We start from the raw sequence: 17421 nt of genomic DNA, 5'->3' as shown, positions 1-17421 counted from the left end.
GGTAGTAGTGATGGCGGCAGCTTCTTCTGGGCGCGTCAACTCTCTGAGAGGCAACGGCCGGCTTTCGCCCGAATGCGCTGTTGACCGCGGCCGGGGCTGCTGCTGTTGTTGCAGCTGTGTGCATCGTGGAACTTTCCCATCCTGAACGGTCAGTAAACATATCAATGTGAAGTAGACAGCCAATAAATTACCGCTGAGGTCCACGTAAGTGCGGTGAACCGCGCAAAGTTTTCAACCGAACAAAACGTTTATTATCAACCACTGTATCATTCGCTGACTAACGTTTGTTCAAGACCTTATATTGGCTGGGAAGAGGAACAAAATTGAATTTACTTTTGATGCTGCTGCTGCTGCTGGTGTTGCTGCCGCCGCTGCCAGTATTGGCAGCAGCAGCCTCTTCGGGCGCGTCGCCCTGTTAGGAGGGGGACGGTCCTTGCCCGAATGCGCTGTTGGGCGTGGCGGAAGGTGCTGCTTTCGTTTTTGTCACCCTTGTTCTTGTGATTTTATTCCTGTGGATAACTGTGGTGTCGTGTAAAAGAAGCAGGTATAGGGCTACTAGACAATTGGGCCGTGGCTGCTGTTGAAAGCTGGTCGAAATGAGCCCAATATCAAGCATGTGACGCACTGCACGCTAACGTGTGTCGGGCGAGGTTTCTGCACGGAGTTAAGACAACCCAAAGGCTCAAGTTCGAATTGAAAAAGCGTCTGTTGGTGTGCCGAATAATTGGGTGGTAAGAAATTATGCTGGGCATTTCTCAATTTGTCTTGATAAGGAAGGTATGCACCTTGGGTAGGGCAACCTGGAAGGCATCTAGGTAGGTTGGTAAGTAGGTATTGTAGGTCTGTCAGTAATGGAGCTACAAACGAGAGTACCAGGCAAGCACATGTATCAGATAAGTAAAAGAATTACTTTCGCTGCGGCCGAGGGCAAGAAGGAGATTCGTCATTCTTTTGCCGGTGGCAGTACACAAGGTTGGTTAGGTAGCCAGCTATCTGAGGCACGTACCTAGGTAGGTAGGTAACTAAGATATCTAGCTACATATCGCTAGGGGAGAAATATATTGAAGCTGGTTCTGATATGCATGCAGTATAAAGTCCCTGAAGGCTTCTCCTAACATACACTGCGCTGAGCTCGTTACTAAGTTGACACGCCACAAACTCAGAACATCGTGACGACTGTCCACACCACACGATCCCAAACGCACTATCCAATTTCGCTGACTGGAATTCTTAAATTTATGCTACCACAGCGTTTGTAACAAAGGGAACTGATAGCAGGCTGCATGGGAAGCGGGGGAGAGCTTCCCGATTTAACTTTGTGCTTTCATCACCTTGTACTCATTCTTGTTTGCCTTTTCTTATTCCGTCTTCGCCATCATCCTACCACTCATTCACCATCCCCAGCCTTTCCTTCACATCCTATACCTGTTCTATTGCGGGCAACGCAGCAGTGAAGAAGGGGTTCCATTTGTTATTGTTAAGAGGGGTGGTTAAAAAGTGTGAAAACGTGAATAGTCACAGCATCTAGATAGTTTTGCGTGTAGGAGAACGCACGTAAGAAATGATGGGTGTTAATATGGGGGACTATACAGCTCTGTGGTTGGCGCCGGCCATCTGAGATGTTCCTACAAGCAAGATCAAGATAGCATGAGGCAGACGGTGAAGCAGGTAACAATGTGTATTCATTGACCTCCACAGCGATGAGTTTGCTGAGTATTATGTGCGGAGGAGGCAAACAAGGAAACTGCCCACACGGTTGAAAGCCTCTATATAAAGTCATGGTGCTAACCAGCTTGATCGCCTGGTTCGATAATGGGCAAGACGGTCAATTCCAAAGCCTTTGTTGATAATGGAAAAAGTTGGCACATATGCTTTCCTCATTTGGGTCATTGGATCTTGGGAGATCTGTGGGGTAGATTAGATCCGAAGTTGCCTGCATGCTTTAGCGCGAGATCCACGTGGGGTCCGTGCACATGGATGATGCGACCGCGAACTTCATCAGTGTGCACCAGTAATCATTCCACTATATCTCGTGGAACAAAGTCGGGAAAGAAACCAAAGGTCGACGCTGTCATGGTCGCGCTGTTTTGCGCTTTTTTTTTATAAGGGTAGTAGTTGTGGTGGACCTGTCAGCACTATTGAGGAAGAATCATAAGCGAGGGCCCCATACGCGGTACTACACAACCAACCTACAGTGCGCGCATCCCTTGAAAAGCTTCGCTTTCAGAAAGCGTTAACTGTTCCTGTTCGGTGGTCATGAGCTTCTGTTCTAAAAGTAAAGATACAGTCGCCCTGGCCTGAGTGGATGACAAGTATGTGCAACACGTACACTACTTGAGGTACGAGTTATGTTGAAAACAGTCTGAACAGAATTTCGTCCAATGAATGGCGGGGAGTTATAGCCCCACAAAAAGGTGCAATCTTGGCGCTTATCTCGAGCATATGGGGACCCACATAGCATGCAAAAATCTCGCCTGACATACGTCAGCTTGCAGTACGTTGCATGCTATATATAAAATTTATTTGGAGAGTCCGACATCCACATCCACGGCTCAATGGTCTAGTCGTATGATTGTCGCTTCGGGATTACCTCCCATCTCCGAGAACGAGGTTGTGACAGGTCCCGGGTTCAAATCCCGGTTGAGCCCATCTGGTTATCTTTTTGCGGCCAATTGAGGAATTTGATTTTTATCACATTCAATTTGGTTTTTGGTTTGGTTTCTGCTATGTAAATTGTCAGTCACCCCCATTACTTCCAAGTTATTCTTCTCGACATTAGCATCCGATAAGTTTACGGATACGCTCACACAATAAGAAAACCCCAAACTTTGTAACATTGCTTGCATACCGTCCTTCCCGCAAATCGCTTTATCCCCCTTCAGCCCAGTAATATCAGGTTAGGACATATAAGGACGGTTTAGGTTATCTGTGAGCAGGTTGTTGAGGAGCTATTGTAGTTGCCGGCAGAAAAATGCTTTTACATATATATCCCTTTAAACCTAGCATAAACTGCCACTCCTTGAATATATTGCAACATCCGTACATGCAATTCTATCTAGTATATTATCTAATCGGTGTGCCCAGAAAAATAATTACGAACCCAAAATGGTGATAGCGCGAGTGGTAGAGATATTATAAAGTTTTTCTTTTCTCATTTCATTTGTTACACCAGCTGTAATGACTTTTCCACGCAGTTTTTGTGGCCCCATAAGGCCCCACATAGGCGCACACAACGCCATGTTTCGCTAAATTTCGAGCTTGTCGGTATCCCACGATTATCCACCTCTCCGGGGCTCATCACACCTTCCCTGTTCGCTCCGTCTCAACACCAAATGGCTCAATGGTCTAGTCGTATGATTGTCGCTTCGGGAATATCTCCCATCTCCGAGAACGAGGTTGTGACAGGTCCCGGGTTCAAATCCCGGTTGAGCCCCAGTTCCAAGCAACGAAAGTCTACTTGGAATCTACTAAGCTTTTTGTTGTCAGGTCTTCTCTATCGAGCGAGTCTTCTCACACTGCGACCGCCTGGAGAGCCGTGGGTCTTATAGACGGAAGATAGACAGACAGACACGCATTTTTGGCTCATCGGTAGAGGCTGGTTTAAGCTGCATCATCATGCTGAAGAACGACTTTGACGAGCTTCTCCCGAAGCCGAGTATCTGGATTCACTAGCTGCAATTAGAGAGATTATTGTTAAAGAATTTGTAAATACAAAGTTGAATAATGGGGAGAGTGGCAGCGTTTATATGTTGCTCCCGAAGCCAGGGGTGCTTTTCTTTTTCTCGTTATTTCGTACTGCAGCTTGGACGCTTAGGAGGCAAATGGATATTAACAGCTCAGAGTTTTGAAACGGGATGCCTTTATGATTATGGTGCTATATTTCTGTTTTGGCCGCGTCTTGAATATGGAGGTGCAAGAGCGCGAATTTGAGAACCAGTGAAGTCTAGATAGCTGGTTTATTGCCATCTATGTAAACTAGGTAATTAAGATAGATAGTAGAGGTACTGACACAAATGGAAGGCATTTTCCACAGACTTAAATATTGGAAGCAGTTAACAGTGGAGGAATCTCGTGCAACGGCACCCAGATGTCACCTCTCCAAACACACATTGACCATTATTACGTGAATAGGCCCCGGACAGGCCGAGCTGTTACAGGCTAACGCTCTCGTCACTATACCACAATATCGACTGACAACGAAAATAAACAGCACAAATCCGTTACCGAGACTAATGTGCCCACCTTACCGTCACTGCGCGCCCATCACTACCGTCACGCATCAGGTGTGAACAAGGCAAAAAACAAATAAGCAAACGAGCGACAGCCGGCCAAAACAAGCCACGATCAGGCGCAGGGAGGAGGACGGGGATTCCAATTCGGTTCGGTCTCCCCTTGGAAAAAAGCCAATCTGGCCAGCCTCTTTGACCCCTTTCCGCAGCCCTCGCATGGCGACATACTTCTGGTGCTGCTCCTCCACTGCATGCCCGGCCCTAGATCGGATTTGAACCACTGCTAGATTCCTTTCGTCTGCCTCAGGCAAGCCTCGTCTATTTCGCTCCGCGATATCTAGCCCTAGGTCAAGCTCTAGTTACCGCACCTTCTATCAAATCCGCCCGTCCTTCAAACAAATCATAACTCTCGAAAATTTTCTCTCTCCATGCAGCGCTACAATGCTCCATAACTTTGTCTCAGGTTAAGCAGTTGTATATTCAAGACTCGTTTTGAGGCTTGCCAAAAAAGCTGCTGATTTTCGACTGTCCAGGATCATCCACCTTGGTCCTATTGGCCCTCTTCGGCTGTGGTGGGATGGCGTCAGCTGGTGGGCGACGCTTGATTCCCCATTGCCACTCACCCGACTTGTCTGACGCAGGAGCGGGAACGGTAGCGGGAGTGGGCATCGCTGGCTGAGGGACGGGGCTCGCCAGGGCGATATATGCAGCCGATAGCTCGGCTTGGATTTCTTCCGCAGACTTGAGTCGGTGCGGGACAGTGGGCGCCGGGAGCAGCGGCGGCAGAGATAGGAAGTGGTGCTGGGGCAAAGTATAGTTGGAGATGCACATCATGTCTGCCCTGGTTGATGTACCTTTTGCCCGTCTTTCCATTCAATCCCTTGCTGTTCTTCGACTTGGCTATATTTGGATCGCCAGCGTCATCCCTCAGGCCGGTTATGGTGACTGGGCCGTCATAATCGTCGCCCGAGCCTGGTGGCACCGAGAAGATGAAAGGACGACCCTCCAAGGAGATACCACCTTTTTGCTGGGTCTGACGCACAATGTTCAACAACTCCATCTTCACCTTTGGAGTGTGTTTCCATTCGCCTTCAGTCCGATACATCCAGGGCACCAGCCTGTTGACTGGGATGAAAGGTCGAGCAACACCTTTGGAAGCAGCGTCGGTTGCCCGTTCAGTGCATTTAGGGGCACTTCCACTTCCCCTTCACCGTGTAAAACTGGGGATCGTTGCTCCAGAAACGCGGTGTTTCATCGACCTGCATATAGCCGCATTTGCGGCAATGGACCTCCATTGGCTCGTCCCCGGGCACGGTGAGATGCGAGCTTGACCGCTAAGGGTTTGCTCGATCCTTTCTTTCGTGCCTGCTTGGCGCGGGCCGCGTATGCGGCCTTTTGCTCGTCTGTTCGACGGTCGTTGAGCCGGCCGATGTTCCTGCTCAGACGCAAGATGCCGCTGCATAACGACTGCCGCTTCCGGTCGCACAATGCGGCACATGATTGACCCGGCCAGGTAGGTGGAGTCGGCTTCCGCGGCACGGTCGATTGACCGAGACCGGGTGAGGCCCTCGGGGTGCATGGTAGGCATGACCAGGCGTTCGATGGCGGTACGCTCCGGAGTCGTGTATACAACCCAGATTTCGACACCTTGGAAGTTGTCACCCCACAGTCGGATCTTGTCGAGCTTGCCGGCCCATTGTGGCTGGTATCCCTCCCGGTTGTCCTTGCCGAAGAGAATAACCACCTTGGTACCTGAGTGTTTGTACGCGTTCTCGACGAAGGCGAGATGACAATCTTGCACAGAGGCAGGGTCCTGTTGCCAAGGCTTGCATCTTTTTTGCCTCTTTGTTACCGTCGCCGTCGTGGCGGATTTTTTCTTGCCGGCAGAAGGTGTCCAGCCAGGTAACATTGGTCATGTCGAAGCCAGACTTATGGTTGTGGGTTTGTTCTAGCGACTGCGTATTTCATTCACAAGGTGCTTTATTGGTAGTTGTAATCACGTCAGCAGGCAGGAGGCAGTTTTGTTGAGAGTTTGACATATATAAGTAGCCTTAGTCTAACGCTTCTAATATATACAAGAATATTGCGCAGATTATAGACATAGGAGACTATCCGCAGCATAGTCATCAAAACAATCCAAGATCCAACCGCTATATACACCCACCAGCTTGTAGGTTAACCATCACAGTACCGTTATCTATTAACCGCCACCGTCGCTCTAATCATCATCATCATCAACCATCAACCATCAGCCGCCACCCTTTGTCGAAGCCGCTTATTTGCCAGCACGGTACTGAGAAAACATGCTCGACATCCTGGCGTTCTGGCCAGGGGTGAACTCCTCGTAGCAAGAGTCGTCAGAGTAGTCCATGTAGTTGTGGATGGGGTCAAGACCGGGCTGGTTGGGGCAGCTGTCACGGCCGACGGGGCAGCCGCTGCTGGCGCTAGCCTGGGCAGGAGTGTCGTCGACCAGGTCACCCGAGCCGTTGCAGCCACCCTGGAAGGTGTGGTAGAGACCGAACCAGTGACCGATCTCGTGCACGGCGGTCTTGCCCAGGTTGAACCTGCTGATGTTGCCACCGGGGACGGTGCCAGAGGCGATGGTGCAACCGTCGAGGCGGATGTTGGAGGTGGTGGCCGAGGTGGGGAAGTAGCAGTAGCCCAGGATGCCACCGGGAATGCTGGACAGGAAGTACAGGTTCAGGTCCTTGTAGGTTCCCTTGCGGAGAGCAGTCTTCATGGCGGTCTCGCCGCTGTCACTGGCCCACTGGGAGTTGACGGTGCGGTCAGTGCCCTTGAGGACGAACTGGATGCCCGAGGGAGCGTAGTCCTCGTTCATCACACGCAGCTGCGACTGGATGGTGGCGTCCTGTTGGGTAGACTTGTCAGTACTGGGCTGGTTAAGCAACTCGTTGGTTGTACGGTACATACAGAAAGGTAGCCGGCAGAAGCAGAGGTGGAGGTGGCAACGACGTGGACGTAGGTGTCGATGGTGAGGGCGCTCTGGCGGGTGGCAAGGGTGCCGTTGGCGGCAGCCTCGGCCTCAGCGATGGCCATGATGGCAGAGGCCTCCATCAACTCGGCACTGGGCTCGGGAGCACCACAGCGGAACTCGGTGTCGACAGCGAGGGCGCTGACGGACGAAGCCGCCAGGGCGAAAAGGAAGGACTTGACAAAGTTGATCTGCATGATGACGGTCGACTGGGAGAGCTGCTACAGCTGCTGATAAAAGTACCGCTATAAATTAATATGCGGAACAGCGAGAGATGGTAATGCCGGAGATGATGAGGCTGGTAGTGTAGCGGTAGGATGTTCTGGCCGGTAGCTCCTGACTTCCGAGAAAGACGAGACTGAAAAGAGCGTCCATGGCTGCTTTTTATGTTGAACATTGACAGTCGGCGGCTATACCGAGGCAAGGAGGTTAAAGGAGATATTCCCGTAATCCACCACACAAGGCTTGATCACGGTGTGGGACCAATGTCCAAGAGGCCAAGACACCTGCCGAATTGAAATCGCAGCGTGGCATCGCGGATGGGTGTCAAGTCGAATGAAGCAGGTCGGCTAGTCGGAATGATGGTGGGACTCCCGAGCTGAGCTGAGATGGAATGGGTGTAAGCGGTGGGTTTCATATTCTCATTGACGGGCAGTGAATCGAAATGGTAGGTGAGAGCGGTAAATTCTGGTGGGCCTGTGGAAAACGAATGCCGGGGGAATGCACCAGTAGTCTACATCAGAAGGGATGAGTATGGAGAGAATAGAGGGCCGGTCGCTATCATTCGTGAGTGAGACAGGGGTCGAAGGAGAGGACCGTGTGATATGATTGATGTGAGTGTTCTGGCAAAAGCAATGCGGTAGCGGCCTACAGCAAGAAAGGAGACGGACAAGGCAGATACAGACAAGACAGACCTGCTGGATCAAGCCTAGCGGGCTCAATATTCAGCCAATTGCTTGCTCGAGACGTCTGGATTGCTCATGCTTGCGGCTGCAGGGGGACAGCCGCGCTCAGAATCCGGCAGTCGGCTGCTATCTTGGTTCCTGAATGCAGCGGGGAACAACGTCGGTTTGGTGTCCGCTTTTGGCAGGACGTCAGGCTGAAATGTTACTGGCGACCTCTCCAGGCAAGTCCAATATCCGACCTCAGCCTTGGCATTCCCCCCGCATAATCGTGAGACTGACTCTACACACTACCGAGTAGCATTTCCTTGTCCTCCACTGCATTGCCGGTATATGTGGAATAAGCATACATCTTGCCCAATCAAGGAAAATATGTGAGTGGGGTGGTGGCAAGTGGAGGACAAGTTCTTATCTCGAAAAGTTGTTGATTTTATTGATTTGAGTGTAACACGCGTTTTCTTGGCAATGGAACGAAGATGGATTCTCAAATCTCCTTTGGTGTCGCTGCGTTCAATCAAATCAATCAATGCCCTCCTCCAACCCAACCTCCAAAAACCTCCTTTTCCGACCTCGGCAGGCGCGATTGATGATTGCGGATCGATAAGAAGAAAGACACCCACATCATCCCCACCAAATCTTTTGGGCAGGTAGGTACCTTACCTAGCGGTAATCTAGCAAGCACTCACTCACTGATGACGTTTTCAAGGCTTTGTACAGTAAGGTACAGTACCCGTAGTAGAATGGAATCAATTCATCGCACCTATCTCTGGTGGGTCACAGCTGGTTGGTTCGGGCTCTAACATAACGACACGAAATGTGTGAACCGACCGGTCTTCGTATTCAACCACCGCCAGCCAATGCCTTGAATCCCTTCCAACATTGACACACTACCAAATTCATCAAGTAACAAAATAATAATAATAAAAAAAAGCACAAACTAAGTTTAGACGAAGGATTGTCAGTCATCCTACCCTTAAAATCAACCGATCGGTCAGAATCCAATCGTTATGGTAAATGTCATCCGAACCGCGCGCTTTGCTTGGCTTCTTACGCGACCCACAGTTTCTGTACGTACTTCGTACTTGCGTGCTTGTCGTGCCCTTGACCGCATGCACAGGGATGCCGGCTCATAAAATTGATTGCGGAGAGACCCGAATCCTTTAAATTCTTTTTTGACCGTGGCAAAATTTCGACATGCTACATAATGCGATCGAAGTATTTCAGATTAAACCCGAAAAAATTACGGAAACAGCCGGGAGTATGATGTATTATGGATATTTGTCTATCTGTCTATCTGCCTAGGTATCTGTCTCAAGCCACCCGGGGTTACCGGCTGTCCACCAGAACTAGACCGAGCGCCGAGATGATTTGATATTTGGACAAAAATCACCGACTGCAGTTCTGGTTGACCTGTTACCTCTATCGAAAAATCCTCCCAAAAACGACAAAGAACTCCACCCATTCTATCAAACAGAAATCCATGTACCTTCCTGATTTCGACAACTCATACAAGCGTCAACCCCTAACACCAATACAAGGTCCGTCCAGTCGGCGGCCGCTCACTGGTTGCTGCCACCATCACCTTCCTGAGAAGGAGAGGAAATGTTGGCCTGCGTGGTGTTAATCCATCCACTGACCATGTTCGTCAACCCATCAATCCTGGAGCGCATCTCCTCTATAGATTGCATGACATGTGCATTCTGGTCCTGGACTTCTTTCCTGGCCGCATTCCGGCATATGCCCTTTGCCTTCTTGGTTTGCATCTGCATTCGTTCATCTGACTGCAGTTGTGCCCTGATACCGCTGAGCTCCTCTTTGATGCCAAAGATTGCGTCGTCCATCGTCTGAGTTGTCGTCACACCCAGACCTGACATGCCTCTGGCCAGGTCAGAAAGGTTACTGTAATCAGCCTATTAGTCGAATTTTTCTATCTCATGACACCGCTCATTCGCTACCAGTTGATATGAAGCTACCTACTCCTGCGGGCGCTGCTGCTGGCTTGAGTTGCCGCAAGGCTGGTCCTGCACCGACGCCGGTTTCTGGTTGCCACCGCGGTTGAAGGGGTTCCTTTGACTCATGGTGCGGTATGCTTGCGTTGGGAGTGTTTGAGTGATGTTGTGTGTGACAAGATGCTTGTCTGGAAGACTGGATCTGATAGTCGGTCCGAGAAGAGGCTCTGAAGATGAAGCCATACCTGCTATTTATCTTGGTCGCAAAGACCTGTTCTTACCGCCGGTGTCCCCGTACCCAGGGTTTATCATTGAGCAAGGCTGAGCATGGCTTGAAACTAACCTGTCTCGCATTCCTGAGACATCACAGCTGGATATTAAAGATGGCAACAAAGACAACGTTCCGTCGGTCAAGATACAAACAGAATCGAACGGTCAGTTGTTGTGATGCTATTGGTAACGCACCACGACAGACTGATAAGTTATGTGTTTCTGCAGCGACTTGGTCATGTCTCGCGTAGGAACAAAGGCCTCGTCAAGCACGCAGTCCCAACTGTCGTTCAATCCTACAAAAATTCTCACTGCAGGCGTGTAGCCTGCATCTGTCATAGACCACATCATCTAGCAACAAATTAGTGTCTACAGCTCACCAAAAGAGAAAGCGCATTCCTACCCCAACCTATGACCGCCCCACAGCGCTTAGCCGCCGTTTGTTACAAGGACTTTTGACGTTTTGTTAGCTAAGCGCTTCACTTCAGGCATAGGGACGAGTGTCGATCTCTCCTCATTCTTCAACGTCCCTCTTCCAATTTAGATGGGGTTTTACAACAAAAAAGGCAGATACTGTCTACATAGTGACTACGGTCTCCCCTGTCTTGCGTCGAAATAAACGGTTAACAACAGCCCCCGGAATGCACAGCCACAGTGCCCCCGCACCCCTTTTGAGGTTAAAGAACATGGGTGCCGGCAGCCCGCATCGTCCTTGGTTCAGCTCAGAAATACTAGACAAGACAATCACAGGAGCTCAATACCAACAATTTCGGGTTTCAGGGACCTGCTGCTAGCCGTGTCGCCCCTCCTGAAAAGCACCGCACTGTTGCGGTAACGCCGATAATGATCTGTCATCTGCCACTGCATAGAGAAGTGCAGAAGAACGATCTAGAAACAGCGCGGCATCTCCTGGAGCTCTGAGCAAGCACGGCCGCCAGGGATGACGGAGATGTTGAAAGATCCTTGCGCCCTTGTCCCCTCTTGCCCTGAGGAACCAGTACGGACACACGGCGCTCTACATTGCGGTGGTCAAGGGCCTGCAGCCGCCCCACGGCGAGCTTTTGCTGCCGCATGTGCGCAAGGAAGGTCTGTTGGCGAGGCATCGCAACGAGAGCTTTGGTGAAGGTTGGCTGGCCAGCAAGGAGGAGCGCGAGGGAGGGATCGGCGTGCTTCTTGCGGCAAGTTTGGATGGGCAAGGCGTTGGGTGATTTGGCTCGCACAGTGGGGCTTTTGATCGATGCTATGGGCTGGGATGTTAACCTGAGCGAAACTGAGGAGATTTTGGAGATGCTACGCAGGTACGGTCATATGAACATGGTGGAAAAGCTGCTGCGGTAGCTTGGGATTCCGGCAGACTTGGTGCTGAAGTCTCCATAGTGCGAGTGAAATGCCCCTCTGCAAGAGTTTTGAAAGAGAAGATTAGAGGTCAAGGTGTTTTGACCGACCTGCCCGTGAGACATCAATTAGAATAGAAAGCTTCAGCCAAAGTCGAAAGATACATCCTTTTGTACATCAGTCAAGCTTAGTTGTAATTTCTAGGATGTCAGTTATAAATTTTAACGTTGAGAAGGAAGCGCCAGTAACCCAAGTCAAGTTGGGCATGTGGGATATCCATCATAGGACAGTATGATATGATGAAGACAACTGCAAAGAAGTTCAAGTGGGCCACCTTTGTTGAGTGGTAACATATTGATCTGATATGCGGCATTTGACATGACATCTTTGTCTTTTTTGGTGTAAATCCTTGAGAACTGATGACACAGCCGCGTTGCCGGCATTCCCAATTGGTGGAAAACGTTTTGTCAACATAGAATCGTCGTAAATGAATGTCCGTTGGATCAATGGGTTGTATGAGCTCAAGCGCTGGGGTTTCACAACCAGACTGTGATTTAAATGTTCAGTATGAGATAATCATTGCTTTAATTGCGGCACTGCGACTAGACCAGGAATGATGCTTCAAATATTTCAATGTCAACCCTTTTTCTCCTATTCTCTCCCGTCGCTCTTGTTCTTGTTTTCTTCTATAAGTTCTTTGGATGTTTTCGTCGACCCAACCAAAAGTTTGGCACAAGATTGCCAGCTTTGGGCATAGTTATGAAGTCCATCGCTATGTCTTGATCAAAAGGATGCTACCAAAGGCCCTGCAAAACACTAAGCCAACCCGAGGTTTAGTCTCTTCCTGCCGACGGGCTTTCCAGTGATCGCCCTCTTCCAACCACAATGGCTACAAGCCCCCGAGCAAACTCGACGTCCTTCGTCCTACTGTTTTAATTTTTTCCGCCATGAAGAAAGATCGGCCACTACAAGCCAAGCTTTTCGGCTTGCTGTCTAAAATATCTATCCATAGACCAATCCACAAATCTGTAGTATTTAGTCTTTTCCTTAGCCTTCGCTATAATTTGATTTAATTCATCCGCCGGGTTGCAAAGTTTGTGGCCTGGCAGGGTGGTGAAAGTACGAATAAGCTTCTGCATGGTGACTGCTTGAAATTCGGCTATGGTCTCGTTGACACCCGCTCCGGACGGCGGGAAACAGTACCAATCGTCTTCATGCATGTAGACGGATCCCATGAGCATTCTCTTGCAGGTGTTTGGGTCAATCATTGCATTGGTATTAGTGCTTTTGCAGCTCGAGCTCTGCGGATTCTTGAGTCGTCCCTTAAGGTCCAAGACTTCCTCCACCATGCTGTTCAGGATCTCGAGCCGTGCTTTAACGATGGGATCTGTGTACTCCATCCAACAAAGGGTTAGCTCAAGCCTCCGCTGCTGTGCGCTTTGTTCCGAATGGCCAAACAAAGCAAAGCATGATATCCTAAAAAGTCATGGATGCTTACCGATGAGCGAGGCTGAGTTGGCCAGTTTGAAGCCCTCCATCTTCGAAAATTGGTGGTTGCTGAGGTAATAATCCCCAAAATCAGCTGCGGAAAGAATCAATCTCTTGCTCTCGATCCGCAGAACCAGGTCTCCCGCAAGTGAGTTGTAAAGTGCCCGGCTACCTAGCCTCCAAGCAGTCCATAGCAACTGCAACGCTTGCGAGAGCGGAATCGAGCCTGGTTCCGGCTCCTCTAGAGGTGCCAGCCACTGCTTGCACCACGGCTTCAGAGCCTCGATCATGTCGTATTTGTCGGCTACGGCGATGACATGAAACAAGACATCCGGACCAAGACTCTCGGGGATGAGCTTGAAGCGAGCGTGGATGACGTTGAGGACCACCTCCAGGCCTCTGGCGCTGTCCTCGGGAAGCTTGACTACCCAGTCGATGTTTGGGTCTGCCGGCTTTCTCTCCGCGTATGGCCCGTGGAGCATCCGTTCAAATGCCTCCGAGGCTCTCGAGACGGTTCGGGAGCAGACAACGAAAATTCTCTCCTCAGTCCCAACCTGTAATCGGAGATCACCCTTATTGTCGAAGTGAATAGTTGTATCCTGCATATCTTCAGCTTTTCTCTTTTTTGACCTCGCGGACCTGGACGATGAGGTTTTGGTCGAGGCCGATGCCTCATCGTTGAGCATCTCGTCTCGAAAAATCGACATTGTATTTTCTAGAGCAAGCGTGGATCTTGAAGTCAGCATAATGTGCGGAAATTGGATAGAAAAGATGAATCTGATAGATAAGTGAACAATACCAGGTCGTTGAGACGTATGGTAGCGGGTTAGAATGGACTTCACAGGCTTTGTAATCAAGTGGAATTAGCTCTGAGAACCAGGTTGAGGTGTCGACTGAAGCAAAGTAGCGCCAGCTACTATCCAGAAACGAAGCAACCCTGGGAGGCAACGCTTCGTGTTTATCAAGACCGAGAGTTCACGGAAAGACTCAGGAAAGGTCCCCACGAGGCATGCCAATGGAAATTCGAAGATGTGGTCTATGGCCGACGATCGAAAGCTGTACTAGTACTGGTGAAGTTTGAAAAGTCGTGATGAGGTGGTTGATAATTGGCATTGAACATCAGCTCAAAACCTTGAATTGAGAAGGAACATGTGCTCAAATACCTACGTTGGCACCAAGTACGAAATTGCAAATTCTCAAGCCGGCCAAAAGCTGTACTCGCCGCGAGAACGTGCAAGAAAATGACATTGTATGTATTAATGAAATTAATATTATCTACCTCCAAGATATCAACCCCATCACACACTCGTCTTCCTCACGGCGCCGACGCACTAGCAGTTCCACCCAAGTTGCTCACGCACTTGACAGTCCCGCTCGGCTGCCTCGTGCTCCTCGCACTATACGTAAAGACACCACTACCCGCGTTGGTCATCGTCTGCGAAAAGGCACCATCCCGGTTCGAGAACTGGAACACCATGCTGGACGCGGACTGGCCACCGCTTCCAGCAACCGACTGACAAGTCGCTGCCAGCGTGCCGCCCTGGCCGTTGGTCCAAGTCAGCGACTGGAAAGTGACCGTGTCCACGACCACGGTGCTGCTGGGCGTGGGAGCAGCCGAGGTGGTGGTTGAAGGCGCCGGGCTGGTCTCGTTCGACGGCGGCGGGCAGGTGCTGGTGTCGAATACGGTGACGCCGGTCTGCGGGAAGGGCGTCAGCGGGCCCCAGATGTTTGTGCCGTCGAAGCCGAGACCTTTGGTGGCGTAGTCCATGTCGTTGAAGTAGTGCTGGGGCGGGGCCAGGCCGGGGGTGGTCAGCTCGGGCTGGATCCACTCGGTGACGGGCGTCATGTACTGGCCGGCCTGGATGCCGTTCTTGGTGGTCTTTATTCCATTGTCCGACTTGAAGAGGTACTGCTGCGTGTACTTTGTCACCGTCGTCGACTTCTCCCGGAACTCGAACTTGTTGCGCACCTGCCCGGCCCGCGTGCCCACGGCGCCGATCTGCCGGAGCGTCACCTCACCTGTGCAGACGTCGATGTCGACGGCCGACATGGACACGCTGGCTGCCGCGGACGTGTATCCGATCATCTTGGTCTCGGCCGTTTCGACGTTGGGGTCGGCGTTGTAGACTCCGATGAGGGCGTCCTCGACCCGGATGTACGTAGGGTCGCCACGGCTGGGGTCCGTGGTGATCTGTACGTTGGTGGCTACGATCTCGAATGCGTAGTATGTGTTACCGCGCTTGAAGCCGCTGTACTCGATCCAGTCGCCAGGGACCAGGGGTGCCATGACCAGAGGGTCGACGGCCAAGCTGACAAGCCACGTTCGGTTAGCAAAACGTCGACGTTTTGGTTTTTTTTTTCTTCCCCCAGGCGTGAGGCTTTGCAAAATATTCAACTTACAAAGTGCCTTGTTTTGTCCCTCCAGACAGCACAGGTCGTTGGGAGTCCGGACAAAGAGGGTCGCTGGCGTTGCGCGGAACGCACATGGGAAAGCCCGAAAACGACGTGACGCTGGGGTTCTCCGGGTCCGCTGTGAAGAAAGGGTCGGCGTCATAGACGACACCAAAGACGCCGGTGGGGTCATTGATACGAATGTCTACTCCATTCTTCATGCCCAGTGTACCGTCCGGGTTGATCTTTTCAATGTAGCCGGCGCCAAACGCGACGGAGAATTGGCTGATGGAAATCTGACCTGCAATAGGAACTCCATTTACGTAGTTGCCCACAACCTAGCATTTAATACTTTTGTTAGTTGGGTCACTTGTATACTGGTTGCCAGGAAGAATGCGTTGGACTTACATTGATCTCGTAGCCAAGGAACTTTGAGGCAGACCCAACAAAGTCCTTCCAAGGAACAAATGTAGCAGGGAAGGCAACCTGGAGGTTCTTGGGTACAGTGACACTTTGCCCTAATACGCTGACAAAACCACCAGTGTTGAAAGAGTCATCGTCTGCTGTGGCACTGAAGACAATACACAAGATGTCAGTAAGCAGAACCCAGATGGATAATCTAGATACCGGTATAAGCAGGCATGATAGGCTCACCCTTCGAAAGCACCAATCAAGAGAAGCGGCACATCTTGCGCCCAAACGAATGGAGACAGCGCAAGCGCAGCAACAAGGAAAGTGAGAAGTCGGAGTAGAGCAGACATGGCCAATGTGTTTGTGACTTTGTTATGTCACGCCGGGTTGTTCTAAGAGGAAGCTGAGTTGCGCCTGAGTTGCAAGCTAGAGTCCAGCAGAAGAAGAGCGCCCAAGGCCGTCTATAAAAGCTCCATGGAGCAGACATCCTTCCAACAAAGCCATCGGGGGATCCTATAGAATCTTTCATGATCAGCCGCCACAGCCGCTTGCAGCCAAACTTGCCAGTTCTCTCCTCGTGTTCACGATGGTTTTTTTTTTATGCGATTCATGATAAACTCTCTCAAGAAAAAGGTCAGTGCCTAATATGGAATTACCTCTTGGCACCGGGTCTCGTTCCCCATGCTTTGATCGCGAGTACTACTGTCAAGAAGATGGCCGAGTCCAGACTTTGTGGGAAAACAAAAATGCCCACGACAGACCCCCGGAACTCTCCGCAAAAAGCTGAAAAAAGAGCCTATTCTTTCTGATTTTGGTAAGGTTGCATCTTTTATTTCCCGATTGCTGCCTAGCAAAAAATTCAAACTAGTCAAGCAATATAAGCAATAACCTCAGTAAGGTTACTAAGGTTCCGTGCGTCTGGGAAACCAACTTAGGTTTCTCAGGGGTGCTGGGGGCGGCAGCAGCGGTTAATTGATTATTTCTCTCTCGTTTCACTGAGCCTGGGCCTTATTTTCGCTAAAAGCAAGTGTCGGGGAAATGGGCTCTTCAGGTGTGGATCCCATATTGAATGCACGAATGAGTTTATCCAATCCATGTCGATAGCATGACTTTCAACGCAGGTCAGAACGTTGCAGGTTGTATCCAACGATTTGGAATGAGCCTCGCGTGGCGCAAAATAACTGGTAACACATTATCGGGTCGGAAACTTCAACAAAAAAAAAAGCCTTCCTTTCGTAGCGCCGGGTAAACATGCGCCCGTTGCTTGGCTACCATCTGCCCACGCAACCACGCATCGATATCGAGGAGGGCGGGCTCAGCTCGAAAATTCCGAAGCGAAAAAAAGGATGTTCAGGTGATCAATTGCAGATGCTAGCTGACCAAACCCCATGCTTGCCCGTGGCAAGAAAAATGGCCCATGTCGATGTGGTCAGCCCGTATTGCTTATTTTCCTA

The 17421-nt window shown here is 50.5% G+C and overlaps 7 protein-coding genes across 7 annotated transcripts; 2 read left to right on the top strand and 5 right to left on the bottom strand.

Annotated features, from left to right (window-relative positions):
- Positions 1–6255: 6255 nt before the first annotated feature.
- PgNI_03542 (uncharacterized protein) lies at positions 6256–8400 on the bottom strand. Its single transcript, XM_031123597.1, has 2 exons — positions 7161–8400; positions 6256–7098 (listed from the first exon to the last, which is right to left on the bottom strand). The coding sequence occupies exons 1-2, from the start codon at positions 7416–7418 to the stop codon at positions 6505–6507; spliced, it is 852 nt and encodes a 283-aa protein (XP_030983529.1). The 5' UTR covers positions 7419–8400; the 3' UTR covers positions 6256–6504.
- Positions 8401–8588: 188 nt separating this feature from the next.
- PgNI_03541 (uncharacterized protein) lies at positions 8589–8859 on the top strand (the record flags this gene model as incomplete). Its single annotated transcript, XM_031123596.1, has 2 exons — positions 8589–8770; positions 8841–8859. 2 exons carry the CDS (start codon positions 8589–8591, stop codon positions 8857–8859), a joined length of 201 nt encoding a protein of 66 aa, XP_030983365.1.
- A 680-nt stretch (positions 8860–9539) lies between these two features.
- Positions 9540–10242, bottom strand: PgNI_03540 (uncharacterized protein). The gene is made up of 2 exons (XM_031123595.1): positions 10101–10242; positions 9540–10022 (listed from the first exon to the last, which is right to left on the bottom strand). Exons 1-2 carry the CDS (start codon positions 10199–10201, stop codon positions 9683–9685), a joined length of 441 nt encoding a protein of 146 aa, XP_030983531.1. The 5' UTR covers positions 10202–10242; the 3' UTR covers positions 9540–9682.
- A 951-nt stretch (positions 10243–11193) lies between these two features.
- On the bottom strand, positions 11194–11717 carry PgNI_03538 (uncharacterized protein; the record flags this gene model as incomplete). Its single annotated transcript, XM_031123593.1, has 2 exons — positions 11194–11612; positions 11699–11717. 2 exons carry the CDS (start codon positions 11715–11717, stop codon positions 11194–11196), a joined length of 438 nt encoding a protein of 145 aa, XP_030984259.1.
- Positions 11299–11550, top strand: PgNI_03539 (uncharacterized protein; the record flags this gene model as incomplete). The annotated part of the gene is made up of 1 exon (XM_031123594.1): positions 11299–11550. A coding segment is annotated over one exon (252 nt), but the record flags the coding sequence as incomplete, so codon positions are not given.
- A 925-nt stretch (positions 11718–12642) lies between the features above and the next one.
- On the bottom strand, positions 12643–13851 carry PgNI_03537 (uncharacterized protein; the record flags this gene model as incomplete). The annotated part of the gene is made up of 2 exons (XM_031123592.1): positions 12643–13064; positions 13176–13851. The coding sequence occupies 2 exons, from the start codon at positions 13849–13851 to the stop codon at positions 12643–12645; spliced, it is 1098 nt and encodes a 365-aa protein (XP_030984266.1).
- A 629-nt stretch (positions 13852–14480) lies between these two features.
- On the bottom strand, positions 14481–16537 carry PgNI_03536 (uncharacterized protein; the record flags this gene model as incomplete). Its single annotated transcript, XM_031123591.1, has 4 exons — positions 16211–16537; positions 15965–16127; positions 15566–15894; positions 14481–15474 (listed from the first exon to the last, which is right to left on the bottom strand). Exons 1-4 carry the CDS (start codon positions 16315–16317, stop codon positions 14481–14483), a joined length of 1593 nt encoding a protein of 530 aa, XP_030984265.1. The 5' UTR covers positions 16318–16537.
- Positions 16538–17421: the final 884 nt, after the last annotated feature.

Source organism: Pyricularia grisea, assembly GCF_004355905.1.
Source record: "Pyricularia grisea strain NI907 chromosome Unknown Pyricularia_grisea_NI907_Scaffold_2, whole genome shotgun sequence".
In the NCBI taxonomy this organism is placed as follows: domain Eukaryota; kingdom Fungi; phylum Ascomycota; class Sordariomycetes; order Magnaporthales; family Pyriculariaceae; genus Pyricularia; species Pyricularia grisea.
This window is presented reverse-complemented; position numbering and strand designations above follow the sequence as displayed.

Coding starts and splice junctions, on each gene's coding strand:
- PgNI_03542 (XM_031123597.1), bottom strand. CDS start 7,418: ATGCAGATCAACTTTGTCAAGTCCTTCCTTTTCGCCCTGGCGGCTTCG. Junction 7,099..7,160: donor CTTCTGCCGGCTACCTTTCT/GTATGTACCGTA, acceptor TCTACCCAACAG/GACGCCACCATCCAGTCGCA.
- PgNI_03540 (XM_031123595.1), bottom strand. CDS start 10,201: ATGAGTCAAAGGAACCCCTTCAACCGCGGTGGCAACCAGAAACCGGCG. Junction 10,023..10,100: donor CAGCAGCAGCGCCCGCAGGA/GTAGGTAGCTTC, acceptor GGCTGATTACAG/TAACCTTTCTGACCTGGCCA.